The 13,581-nt window shown below is 42.2% G+C and overlaps 1 protein-coding gene across 1 annotated transcript in view; it reads right to left on the reverse strand.

The window, feature by feature from the left end:
• Positions 1–111: 111 nt before the first annotated feature.
• mRpL38 (mitochondrial ribosomal protein L38) overlaps positions 112–13,581 on the reverse strand; it is a 32,797-nt gene continuing 19,327 nt past the window's right edge. Inside the window, exons 3-8 of the mRNA XM_076208797.1 lie at positions 8,560–8,768; positions 8,188–8,306; positions 7,929–8,087; positions 6,748–6,884; positions 1,369–1,456; positions 112–649 (exon numbers count right to left, since the gene is read on the reverse strand). Of these exons, the coding sequence (XP_076064912.1) occupies positions 406–649; positions 1,369–1,456; positions 6,748–6,884; positions 7,929–8,087; positions 8,188–8,306; positions 8,560–8,768 (956 nt within the window). The 3' untranslated portion in view covers positions 112–405. The remainder of the gene's footprint in view (positions 650–1,368; positions 1,457–6,747; positions 6,885–7,928; positions 8,088–8,187; positions 8,307–8,559; positions 8,769–13,581) is intronic.

The following is a 13,581-nucleotide window of genomic DNA, read 5'->3' on the forward strand; positions in this document are numbered from 1 at the left end:
GGACTTTCAACATTTCATATTGCTATAATGTAAAACCTTGATTTATCGATTTATCATAATCAAATAAACTTGTGAAAATTTTTGTATTTTCAATGGTAATAAAAGAGCATGTCATATTCATTATAAATCTGTATTGCAACAACTTTCCAGTATGTACATTGTTAAATAATACAAGATGAGTAATGACAAGACAAGTAGAAGTCCCTTTTTTTTCTTTTTCTTCAAAACAGTCAGCCCCTAGGTTATATCTCCAAATGGATGCTGAGGAAACTGACAGTGTTTAAAGATGGATGGTAGAGAAATTAATCAATCTTATGTCTTTCTTGCAGGTACCTCTCTATCTATCTTGCATTGTTCATGAAATCTACAACCCAAAACAACTAGATTTTAATGTCAACTCTTTCATTAAAGGGTTCTATCTTCATCCCTAGGTCTGTGGTTTCCTCTGAAAAGATTCCTGTACTTTCCTATACCAACTCTTTCTTTACGTGCTTCGATCTTCATCCAGCGAGGCATATCCACAGGCAAAGGAACAGCTGCAGGGAATGGAAGCAACTCTGGCTCTTTCTGGAAGGGATGAATCTTCTTCAGCCTCTTTAGCAGGATCTCCTTCTGGATTTCTTTAGGGTCTCGATGCATATCCAAGTACCTTGAAAGTCAACATCAAACGTACAGTCTCATCAATGAAATGGGTCCCATTCACTTCATATCAAAGTACAAGTTTGTACCTTCCAGCTTTCTATTGTAGAAATCAGATTTTTACTGTATCTGGGATCTATTCACATGGCTTAGATTTTTATCAATATTTCTGTCAGTGATACTGGCTTTGTATTACAACATAAAACAACTCGGTAACTGGGATACAGTCAAGCCCTCAGAGGATCAGGGAAACAAGTTCACCCCCAACCCCTTTCCTCTTTTCATGTGGTTTTCAGGTCTGGATAAGGGAGAGAGTGGGGAAGGAGAAAGAAGATGGGAGAGGGGGAGACGAGAAAGGGAAGGGAGGAGAGAGGGGCATAGAGAGGACAGAGAGTGGAGAGAGGAACAGACACAGGAGAGTGAAGCATAAATCCACTCTCACCCATTTCATCCCCACATACTCCACTCCCATTCACCCACCCTCCCTCCCTCTTTTCTTGGCTCCTCCTGGATGACAGGTCATCCCTGTATCCTGCCCACTGCCCTGGGTCAGAAGCAATGCAGCAAGACATAACACATCTACAGGAATTTAATCCGTGATCCCCCCCCCCTCCCCGTCCCCTCATGCATTACAATATTAGTTATATGACAATACAATATTGCTATATGACATCCTTACTGAGACAGGCATTTTCACAGAGTAAAATCTGAGATGGATCACTAACTTACATTTGGAAGAATCGCTTCTTTGGGAAGAATTTCTGGGGAGCAAGATATGGTTCTGGAAACTCAAACTCAAATGAAGGCTCTCGCATTTCTGAAAAAGATCACAAGATGAAAAGTATATTAACCTCATGTCACCTTCCTCATAAGGAGAAAAAGGTATTTTGGTATATGCTCCAAGAAAAGTGTTCAGGTTGGGAGGTGATTATTGGAGTTCCACAGGGATCAGTATTAGCTCCAGTAATGGATGAAGATGTAGAATGTTACATGAGCTTCTTTGCAGATGATGCTAAATTGTTGAGGAAAGTGAAAACCAAAAAGGATTGTGAATCACTACAGAGAAACCTAAACAAGGTTTGGAAATGGAGTCAGAAGTGGGAAGTGGACTTCAACATTAAGAAATGTAGCATAATGGAGTTCAGAAAATGTAAAAAAGAATAGCAGGACAATATGCAATTGGAACAAAGGAAGTAAAGTGGGATCTGAACAAGAATTGGGAGTAATCTCAAATGATTTGTCCTCTGATAAACAAACAAAATTGTTGGAGAATCCTATAATTTGCTACATACATACATATACCAAAGGCTTTTTTCCCCTTACACTGGGGTAGCAAAAAAAAAAAAAAAAAAAAAAAAAAAAGGCACAGAAACCACTCCCACCCATTCCATTTTCCACATACTCCACTCCCCTCCCATCTCGGCACCTCCTGGATGATGGGTCATCCCTGCATCCTGTCCACTGCCCTGGGTCAGAAGCAGTGTCGCAAGACACAGCACATCCACAGCAAGGCCTTTTCATAAATTTGGCGACCCCGCCTCTCCATCCCCTCATGCAGAAAAAAAGACGGGGAGAAATCCCTTCGGGCTGCGTCAAATTTTTCTTATACATACTTCCTCACCCCCATCCCCCAAATTTGCTAAGATCAATAGAAGTGGCTTTTACCTATCTAAATGAAAAAATGGTTAAAAAGATATTACATATACATATACCAAGGCTCTTTCCCCCTTACAAGGGAGGTAGCCAAAAAGGAAAAGGCATAAAATCATTCCCACCCATTCCATCCCTGAATACACTCCACACCCCTCCACCCTCCCTCTTATCTTAGCACTTCCTGGATGACAGGTCATCCCTGCACCTTGTCCACTGCCCTGGGTCACAAGCAGTGTCGCAAGACACAGCACATCCACAGCAAGGCCGCTTCATTAAATCAGTGACCCGCCCTCTCTGTCCCCCCATGCATAAAAGGAGAGGACGGGGAGAAATCCCTTCAGGCTGCGTCAAGTTTTGCTCACACATACTACCTCACCCCCCATTCCACCTCATGCATCACAACATCATCCATATACAACCATTCTCCATTCACCCCTGTTTTCTGTCCACTCCTGTCCTTCCTCAACAGACATTCCCCTCTTCCCCAAAGCCCCCTTCACCCCATCCATCCACCTCATCCTAGGATGTCCCCTCATGTTCACTCCCTCCACATCTGCCTTCCATACCTCTTTTACTAGTCTTTCTTCACTCATTCTTTCCATGTGTCCAAACCATCCTAATACTCTTTCATCAACCCTACCTCCCAGCTCCCTTTCCACCCCTGTTCTCCTCCTCACCTCCTCATTTCTCACTCTATCTAGCCTAGTAATCCCCATCATACTTCTTGGACACCTCATCTCAAACACATTCAAACTCCTTCTCTCTTCTTCTCTTATGTTCCATGTTTCTGCCCCATACAGTGCTGTTGGCACAATCACTCCTTTATACAGTCTCCTCTTAGCATCCATTCCCAAATGTCTATTTCTCATTACACTCTTTAATTCACCAAGGCATTTACTCGCTTCTCTCAATCTACATTCTACCTCCACCTTCACTCCACCTTTTCCTGCCACATTTGCACCCAAGTATCTAAAACTATCCACTTCCTCCAGTCGCTCTCCCTTAATGCTCACTTCCAGTCTACTTCCACTTTCACCCCTTGTACGTCTCATCACCTTACTTTTACCCACATTTATCTTTAGCTTTCTTCTATCACATACTCTCCCAAACCCTGTCACCAACTTTCTCAATCCCTCCTCCAATCCTGCCACAAGCACAGTGTCGTCAGCAAACAACAGCTGGCTCACCTCCCACTTTTCTCCATTTTCTTTAACCATCTCCAATCCCTTGCCCACTGCCCTTGCATTTACCTCTCGCACTACCCCATCCATGTAGAAGTTGAACAGCCAGGGCGACATAACGCATCCTTGACGAAGTCCCACCTTTACCTCGAACCACTCACTCTCTCCATTTCTATTCCTGACACAAGCTCTACTACTCCCATAAAAACTCTTGACAGCTCCTAGAAGCTTTCCTCCTATCCCATATATCTGCATAACCTTCCACAGTGCCTTTCTGTCTACCCTATCATAAGCCTTTTCCAGATCCATAAAAGCCCAAAAAACATCCTTCCCCTTTCCTATAGCTTTCTCACATATTTGTCTTACCATAAAGATCTGATCTACACAACCTCTACCCGTCCTAAATCCACACTGTTCCTCACCAATTACTCCTTCTGTTCCTCTCCTAATCCTCTCAATCAAGATCCTCCCATAAGCCTTCCCAACTACACTTAACAAGCTAATCCCTCTGAAACTACTACATTCACACTTGTCCCCTTTTCCCTTGTAAAGTGGAACTATACAGGCACTCCTCCAGTCCTCCGGCACTCAACCCTCTCTCCAGCAAACATTAAATATCCTCACCAGCCAGTCCACCATCACTGTACCTCCTTTTTTTAGACATTCTGCATGGCATCCATCCAGACCAGGTGCCTTACCTGCTTTCATCATCTTAACAACTGCCTTCACTTCATCCTTCCTTATTTCTCCTTCATTTTCTTCACTCATCACTCTCATTTTCTTAGCATCTCCCACTGCAACTATCTTTCCCTCCCTATCCTCCTTCACATTTAGCAACTCCCTAAAATATTCTGCCCATCTTCCCTTTACTGCCTTCTCTTCCATTATCATCTCTCCATCTGCATCTTTTACCTTTTCTTCTCTACTTGATTCGCCTCCTCTTCCTCTCTTAATTTCTTTCCAAAACATCTTTTTATTACTTTCAAAATTTTCTGTCATACTCTTACCCCATTTCACATCTGCTCTCCTCTTTGCCTCCTTTACCTTTTGCTTTACTTCTCTTTTCTTTTCTTTGTACCTCTCATATGACTCCCTCGTCCTATTTTGTAACCAATCTGTGAAAGCTCACTTCTTCTCTTCTACAACCTTCTTTGTTTCCTCATCCCACCATTCACTACCCTTCATTCTTTTTCCTCCTGTCCTTCTTGTTCCACACACCATCCTTGCACACTTTGTGACTCCCTCCTTGAACCATCCCCATTCCTCCTCCACACCCAGCTCTACTCTATCCTTCACTCCCTCCCACTCCCCCTTCAGCTTCTTCTTGTAGTCCTTCCCTTTTCCTTTTCATTTAAAGATATCACTCTAAGCACCTCCCTACCTTTTGTCCCTTTCCTCTTTCTCCATCTATCCTCCACTCTCAACTTACCTTCCACCAAAAAAGGATCTGATATTCCCCCACCCTCTCCCCTTAGCACATGTACATCCTTAACTCTTCCTATCATAATCCTATTTACCACTACATAATCCATCAACGCTCTATTTACCAACCTTCCATCCACCACCCTCTCCCATGTGTACTTATGCTTGACTTCCGAAACACTGTATTTGCTATCATCAACTCTCTTTCTAGACACATTTGCACCATCAACTCTCCACTATGATTCTTTCCTGGAACTCCACATTTCCCAACCAATCCATCGATTGGACCATTTCCTACCCTAGCATTAAGGTCTCCCAGTACTATTACATTGACATTTCTTCCTAAATCCTCTATGCACTCATTTAAATCTATCCAAAAGGCCTCCCTTTCTTCTACACTCTTCTCACTGCCAGGCCCATATGCACTTACAAAGACCCACATCTCCTTTCCCAGTTTCACCATCCACATTATCCTTGAGGAAACCTCCTTCCACTCCACAACACATTTACCCATCTATTCACTTACTAGAATAGCCACCCCTTCCCTCCCTCACCCTCTCTTCACTCCTGATAACCTCCCACTTACACTCCCAAACTTACACTCACCCTTCCCTTTCAACTTAGTTTCACTCAAAGCCAACACATCCATCTTTCTTCTCACAAACATACTACCTATCTCTTCCCTTTTACTATCATCTCTACCACATCCACACACATTAAAAGACCCAAACCTTAGGGTGCTGGTCCGAAAACTCCCATACCCTCTTATGCCTTTACTTTTTCTTTTAGGAATGTACCCTGTGGGGTACAAGGAGAAGGATGCCTAGTCCCAATCCTTTCTTCTCACCTCTTACGATCCAAGTGGAAATACTTGGTGGCTGTATTCTTTTCCCCCACCACAGGCCTAGACTTGAGTATGCTGCGACACTATGGTCACCCAGTACCAAAAAGAATATAAAGAAAAGTGAAAGAATTCAGAGAGCAACAATGAAAATGGCCCCAGCACTTTCAAACCTGTCATATGAGAAGAGACTGGTTAAATTTAAATTACTGACTTTGGAACAAAGAAGAGAGAGAGGCAATCTACTGATCACCTACAGAATCATGAGAGGCACAGAAGTACTTGATAAAGAGGACTTACTAAATTGGGACAAGAGAAACACAAGAGGACATGGAAAAAAAAACTTAGAAAGGATATTTATAGAAGAGATCAGGGGAAAAAAAGCTTTCCACAGTGGTGGACATCAAGAACAAACTGGACAAAACAATAATATAGACGCTCCTCTACTTACGTTCATTCGTTTTACGTTTTTTTTCGATTTTACGTTTGAACTGACAAAAAAAAAAAAACTTTTGAGTGAATTTTTTAGTTTAGCGCGCTCTCCATAGTTCAAACGATACTTGCGCATGACGCTGCATCCATAGTTTACATTGCACAAACGACAAACTGAACATGCCTTGCCTCATCCTCCTCCTCCACCATCTTAATTTATGTTGCTTGAATTTAATTTACTTGAAATTAATGTTATTATTTTACAATGTTATGTGTATAATTAATGATTTAGGGGTGTTTTATAAGATACGGTAATAGAATTTACTGATGTATAGTACAGTAACAACTTACGTTCATTTTCAACTTACGTTCAGCCATTCGGAACGTAACTAATACGTAAGTTGAGGAGCGTCTGTATGTGCAAAATCCACACACGAATTTAAGAGTAAACTAGACACTACAAGATACAAAGGCGAGACACCATGAGCATAGATACCCATCCCTTAAGATACAACTAGGCAAATACACAAACCAATCAACCAACTAATCAATACATGGGACCAATGAGGTATGACTTACTTAAGGTTCCATGGAAGAATTCCTTTAAACTGGAGTCCCAATCAGACTGGAAGAATGCAATGCCTGCTGGTGTCAGCTCATCTTGAAAGTCACGATAAAAATCATACGTCTTAAAAGTACGCTGCTCTAAGCTGTGGCTGTAAAAAGAGAGGAGAAAAGAATTAATATACACTTTGATGATGGCATGTTGGATGTGAGCATGAAGGGTAAGAGGCTGGGTGATATGGCATTTTAAATATATGGGGTTGTATGTGGCAGTAAACGAAATACCCATTTGGGGTTCATTGAATACAAAGAAAAGGTCATATGAAAGAGTGCACCCAAGGCAGTGTTGAGCAGTCTTGGAATATAATTGAATGCAAAAAAGGAAGAATCTAAATGTGTTTGAAAAATATGGATGGGGTTTCAAGAATGAACAGCGAGAAATGTGGAAGTGAGGCAGAGAATAGGGGTGGAAAAAGAGCTGTCAGATACGATAAACCAGAGTGCTGAGGTGGCTAGGGCACATGGAAAGAATGAGTGAGGACAGACTAGCAGAAAGAGCATGGAAAGCAGAAGTGGAGTGAACTTCAGAGGAATATTCAGGATAAGATGGATGGATGGGGTGAAGGGAGCACTAGAAGCAAGAATAATATTTACTGAGCAAGGAAGAGGGACTGCAAAAGATAGGAGTGAATGGAGAGGGGTTGTAAATGGATGAAGAAATTATGTTCTACCATGCTCCATAAAATTCTTGTGTGGATGAAGAAGGGGAAGGTTTACCAGACAATGAAGTGATGGGGGCAAACCAGCTAAGGCTGTCAGGCCTTGATGTGGAGACACCATGTCTCAATGAATTGCCTTTGACCCAAGTGACTGTGGCAGAGGCCAGGCATGACCCTTTATCCACAAGGTGCCGAGATAAAAGAGGCAATGAAGGAGTTTTGGATGGGTGTGGGATGGATGTATGCTTTGACTCAGCTATTCCTTTATAAGGGAGGGGGGGGCAAGACCTTTGGGTATTTCTATATGCATACATGTAGTCTAATGTATGATATACTAAAGAGCTGGTGGGAGGGACATCTATAATCATGAGATGGTCAAGGATGAAATGAAAATGTCCTGTCTTTAAGAATATCAGTGTTGTCTCAAGTGTATTTCACTCTGGTGGAAAGAGGGTTGTGGGTGTACCAATTACTTACCAAGGAAGATCTCTCTTCAAAGATGAAAAATCTACATGCTTCTCCTGCTTGTACAAGATGAATACAAAGCGATGATAACCAGTGCCACGAGGAGGAAGTGGCCTTAAATAATCACACACCACCTCGCCTTCACTCACTTTGTTGCCTGGGATATTACCGCTGCAGGAAAAAGTAACTTTAATAAAGCATCATATCAGAATCTGATATAAATGTAAGTATGTGCTATAGGGAATAATTCAGAAAATTCTTAAAAACATACATGAACCAATGCAAGTACTCTGCTTCATTATCCACAAGGTGACCATCGGGGTTAGTCAGCACAAGAGTCCATAAAGTATCTTCGTTACTATTATAGTTCACCTCTGGTGGTAACTGGGCCTAAACATGTTGAGAGAGAGAGAGTTTGATACAGAACACCTCCTACATGAAAGTAGTACTGCAGCACTACAACTTGTACTCTAGTTGCTTTACACTGCAAAATCCCAAACTCATCATATACCACATTTTTTTCAATAAATTTTACCTCCATTTGAAAGTTTACTACATATACAGAAATCTAAGGCATTTGTCATACAAAAATACCTTCTTCCTTAACTAGATACTACATTAACATAGCTATGATTTGGTTTACCTCTCGGGGTTTTATGAAATTCCCAGCATAAACTGGAGTGACCATTTCCTCATCATAATCAAAGGAAATTTTAAGAGGCACTCGTGGAACAAAATAGGCCAAGCCAAATAGGTCTTTGAAGATTCCATAATGCTCTGCAAGGTTGCACAAGTGATGTGGTCCAGATGTCACTTCCCAAGTGGCTTCCACTTCCTCCATAGGAATGTTTACTAATGAAAGGAAGAAACAGAAGAACTCATTAATCATATTTAACCACTTTGGTATGATGACGCCTACGTAGGCATCTTGAGGTGCAAGTGGGTACATGAGGATGCTGGTGCCACCATTTGGATTTTTTTTTTTTTTTTTTTTTTGTAGTTGTACATGAGTTACCCCCGGATTCTGTGAACTGGTTTGATCACGTTTTCTATCTTTATTATTACTCAGAGTAAAAGAGAACAAGTAATACAGCAGTGACTTTATATTCTATAATGCAAGTAGTGTGATGCATCATTCATGTGGCAGCCTATGCTGTGCACGAGATTTTCTCATATTGAAGTGGTTAAAATTGCCAAAGCTTGCTAAATATCTGACACAGAATTCACTTACACTCAAACTTCTCTTTGTAATTATTATATATATATATATAGATTTAGATATAGATACATATATATATATACATACATATACATATCATACATTCCATTCAGATGTATACCTGCTTTCTTCAATCTGTAACTCACCTCCACATTCACTCCTCCATTCTACATACAACCACGCATACTTAAAAATATCAATTTCCCCAAGCACTTTACCTTTCTAATTCACATTCAATCAACCTGCCACAAAGAACATACATACAATCAAGACGTCATTGTACCAAAGTGATTAAGACATCTTCAAAGGTAGCTTTAAAGATGTTTTAAATAGACAAAAATGTTCAGTCACCAGTTATTACATATTCCTAAGGGTTTCTGCAAATATCATTAATCATGAGCCTTTTATGATTTCTTTGCATATACATGTTGATTTAATAATTTGGTTTAATGTCACAAACTCCTCCTGTCAGAAGGCTAGGACAGTGCCCCTTACAGAGGAATTTGTAGTGTGGAATCTAATGAACCATTCCCTTGGTTGAACTTTGCCAGTGGCAAGGTTTGAACTACCATCCCCTCAACCTTCGCCACAAGTAACGACACCCTAAGCCACTTGGCCAAAAAGTTTCCCCATGTATATACAGTAGAAGCCAGATTTAACATACATACATACATATACCAAGGCTCTTTCCCCCTTACAAGGGAGGTAGCCAAAAATGGAAAGGCATAAAATCACTTCCACCCATTCCATCCCTGAATACACCCCACACCCCTCCACCCTCCCTCTTATCTGAGCACCTCCTGGATGACGGGTCATCCCTGCACCTTGTCCACTGCCCTGGGTCACAAGCAGTGTCACAAGACACAGCACATCCACAGCAAGGCCGCTTCATTAAATCGGCGACCCACCCTCCCCGTCCCCCCATTGCATAAAAGGAGAGGACGGGGAGAAATCCCTTCGGGCTGCGTCAAATTTTGCTCACACATACTACCTCACCCCCCATCCCCCCGCCCATTCCTCCTCATGCAATCACAACATCATCCATATACAACCATTCTCCATTCACCTCTGTCTTCTGTTTTCTCCCTTCCTTCCTCAACAGACATTCCCCTCTTCCCCAAAGCCCCCTTCACCCCATCCATCCACATCATCCTAGGGCGTCCCCTCATGTTCACTCCCTCCACATCTGCCTTCCATACCTCTTTTACTAGTCTTTCTTCACTCATTCTTTCCATGTGTCCAAACCATCCTAATATTCTTTCAACAACCCTATCTCCCAGCTCCTTTTCCACCCCTGTTCTCCTCCTCACCTCCTCATTTCTCACTCTATCTAGCCTAATAACCCCCATCATACTTCTCAGACACCTCATCTCAAACATATTCAAACTCCTTCTCTCTTCTTCTCTTATGTTCCATGTTTCTGCTCCATACAGTGCTGTTGGCACAATCACTCCATACAGTCTCCTCTTAGCATCCATTCCCAAATGTCTATTCCTCATTACACTCTTTAATCCACCAAGGCATTTACTCGCTTCTCTCAATCTACATTCTACCTCCACCTTCACTCCACCTTTTCCTGCCACATTTGCACCCAAGTATCTAAAACTATCCACTTCCTCCAGTCACTCTCCCTTAATGCTCACCTCCAGTCTACTGCCACTTTCATCCCTTGTACATCTCATCACCTTACTTTTACCCACATTTATCTTTAGCTTTTTTCTATCACATACTCTCCCAAACTCTGTCACCAGCTTCCTCAATCCCTCCTGCGATCCTGCCACAAGTGCAGTGTCGTCTGCAAACAACAGCTGGCTCACCTCTCACTTTTCTCCATTTTCTTTAACCATCTCCAATCCCTGACCCACTACCCTTGCATTTACCTCTCGCACTACCCCATCCATGTAGAAGTTGAACAGCCAGGGCGACATAACGCATCCTTGACGAAGTCCCACCTTTACCTCGAACCACTCACTCTCTCCATTTCCAATCCTGACACAAGCTCTACTACTCTCATAAAAACTCTTGACAGCTCCTAGAAGCTTTCCTCCTATCCCATATATCTGCATAACCTCCCACAGTGCCTTTCTGTCTACCCTATCATAAGCCTTTTCCAGATCCATTAAAGCCCAAAAAACATCCTCCCCCTTTCCTATAGCTTTCTCACATATCTGTCTTACCATAAAGATCTGATCTACACAACCTCTACCTGTCCTAAATCCACACTGTTCCTCACCAATTACTCCTTCTGTTCCTCTCCTAATCCTCTCAATCAAGATCCTCCCATAAGCCTTCCCAACTACACTTAACAAGCTAATCCCTCTGAAACTACTACATTCACACTTGTCCCCTTTTCCCTTGTTAAGAGGAACTATACAGGGACTCCTCCAGTCCTCCGGCACTCTACCCTCTCTCCAGCTAACATTAAATAACCTCACCAGCCAGTCCACCATCACTGTACCTCCCTTTTTCAGACATTCTGCATGGCATCCATCCAGACTAGGTGCCTTACCTGCTTTCATCATCTTAACAACTGCCTTCACCTCATCCTTCCTTATTTCTCCTCCATTCTCCTCACTCATCACTCTCATTTTCTTCGCATTTCCCACTGCAGCTATTTTTCCTTCCCTATCCTCCTTCACATTTAGCAACTCCCTAAAATATTCTGCCCATCTTCCCCTTACTGCCTTCTCTTCCATTATCATCTCTCCATCTGCATCTTTTACCTTTTCTTCTCTACTTGATTTGCCTCCTCTTCCTCTCTTAATTTCTTTCCAAAACATCTTTTTATTACTTTCAAAATTTTCTGTCATACTCTTATCCCATTTCACATCTGCTCTCCTCTTTGCCTCCTTTACCTTTTGCTTTACTTCTCTTTTCTTTTCTTTGTACCTCTCATATGACTCCCTCGTCCTATTTTGTAACCAATCTGTGAAAGCTTGCTTCAAAGGATTACAAAGGTGGAGCATGCCGCCAGGAGACCTTTTGGTCCATATCTACTTCGGATGCAAAAAAGAAAAAAATAAATCATAATAAAACAATAAATAAAAACTATAATAATGTAAATAACAAATAAAATACATAAATAAATGCATATAGTTAAATAATAAACAAACAGGTAAATAGTAAATAATAATAAATTGACATATAACTAATAATAAATGAAAATCAGACAGACAAATGATAAAACAAAAACAAATACATACATATACCAAGGCTTTTTCCCCCTTACAAGGGAGGTAGCCAAAAAGGGAAAGGCATAAAATCACTTCCACCCATTCCATCCCTGAATACACTCCACACCCCTCCACCCTCCCTCTTATCTTAGCACCTCCTGGATGACGGGTCATCCCTGCACCTTGTCCACTGCCCTGGGTCACAAGCAGTGTCGCAAGACACAGCACATCCACAGCAAGGCCGCTTCATTAAATCGGCGACCCACCCTCTCCGTCCCCCCATTGCATAAAAGGAGAGGACGGGGAGAAATCCCTTCGGGCTGCATCAAATTTTGCTCACACATACTACCTCACCCCCCATCCCCCCACCCATTCCACCTCATGCAATCACATCATCATCCATATACAACCATTCTCCATTCACCCGTCTTCTGTCTTCTCCCGTCCTTCCTCAACAGACATTCCCCTCTTCCCCAAAGCACCCTTCACCCTATCCATCCACCTCATCCTAGGGCATCCCCTCATGTTCACTCCCTCCACATCTGCCTTCCATACCTCCTTTACTAGTCTTTCTTCACTCATTCTTTCCATGTGTCCAAACCATCCTAATATTCTTTCATCAACCCTATCTCCCAGCTCCTTTTCCACCCCTGTTCTCCTCCTCACCTCCTCATTTCTCACTCTATCTAGCCTAGTAACCCCCATCATACTTCTCAGACACCTCATCTCAAACATATTCAAACTCCTTCTCTCTTCCTCTCTTATGTTCCATGTTTCTGCCCAATACAGTGCTGTTGGCACAATCACTCCTTCATACAGTCTCCTCTTAGCATCCATTCCCAAATGTCTATTCCTCATTACACTCTTTAATCCACCAAGGCATTTACTCGCTTCTCTCAATCTACATTCTACCTCCACCTTCACTCCACCTTTTCCTGCCACATTTGCACCCAAGTATCTAAAACTATCCACTTCCTCCAGTCGCTCTCCCTTAATGCTCACCTCCAGTCTACTTCCACTTTCACCCCTTGTACATCTCATCACCTTAATTTTACCCACATTTATCTTTAGCTTTCTTCTATCACATACTCTCCCAAACTCTGTCACCAGCTTCCTCAATCCCTCCTGCGATCCTGCCACAAGCGGAGTGTCGTCCGCAAACAACAGCTGGCTCACCTCTCACTTTTCTCCATTTTCTTTAACCATCTCCAATCCCTTGCCCACTACCCTTGCATTTACCTCTCGCACTACCCCATCCATGTAGAAGTTGAAC

This window comes from Oratosquilla oratoria, chromosome 25 (genome assembly GCF_046742065.1).
Source record: "Oratosquilla oratoria isolate Oo_2021 chromosome 25, ASM4674206v1, whole genome shotgun sequence".
In the NCBI taxonomy this organism is placed as follows: domain Eukaryota; kingdom Metazoa; phylum Arthropoda; class Malacostraca; order Stomatopoda; family Squillidae; genus Oratosquilla; species Oratosquilla oratoria.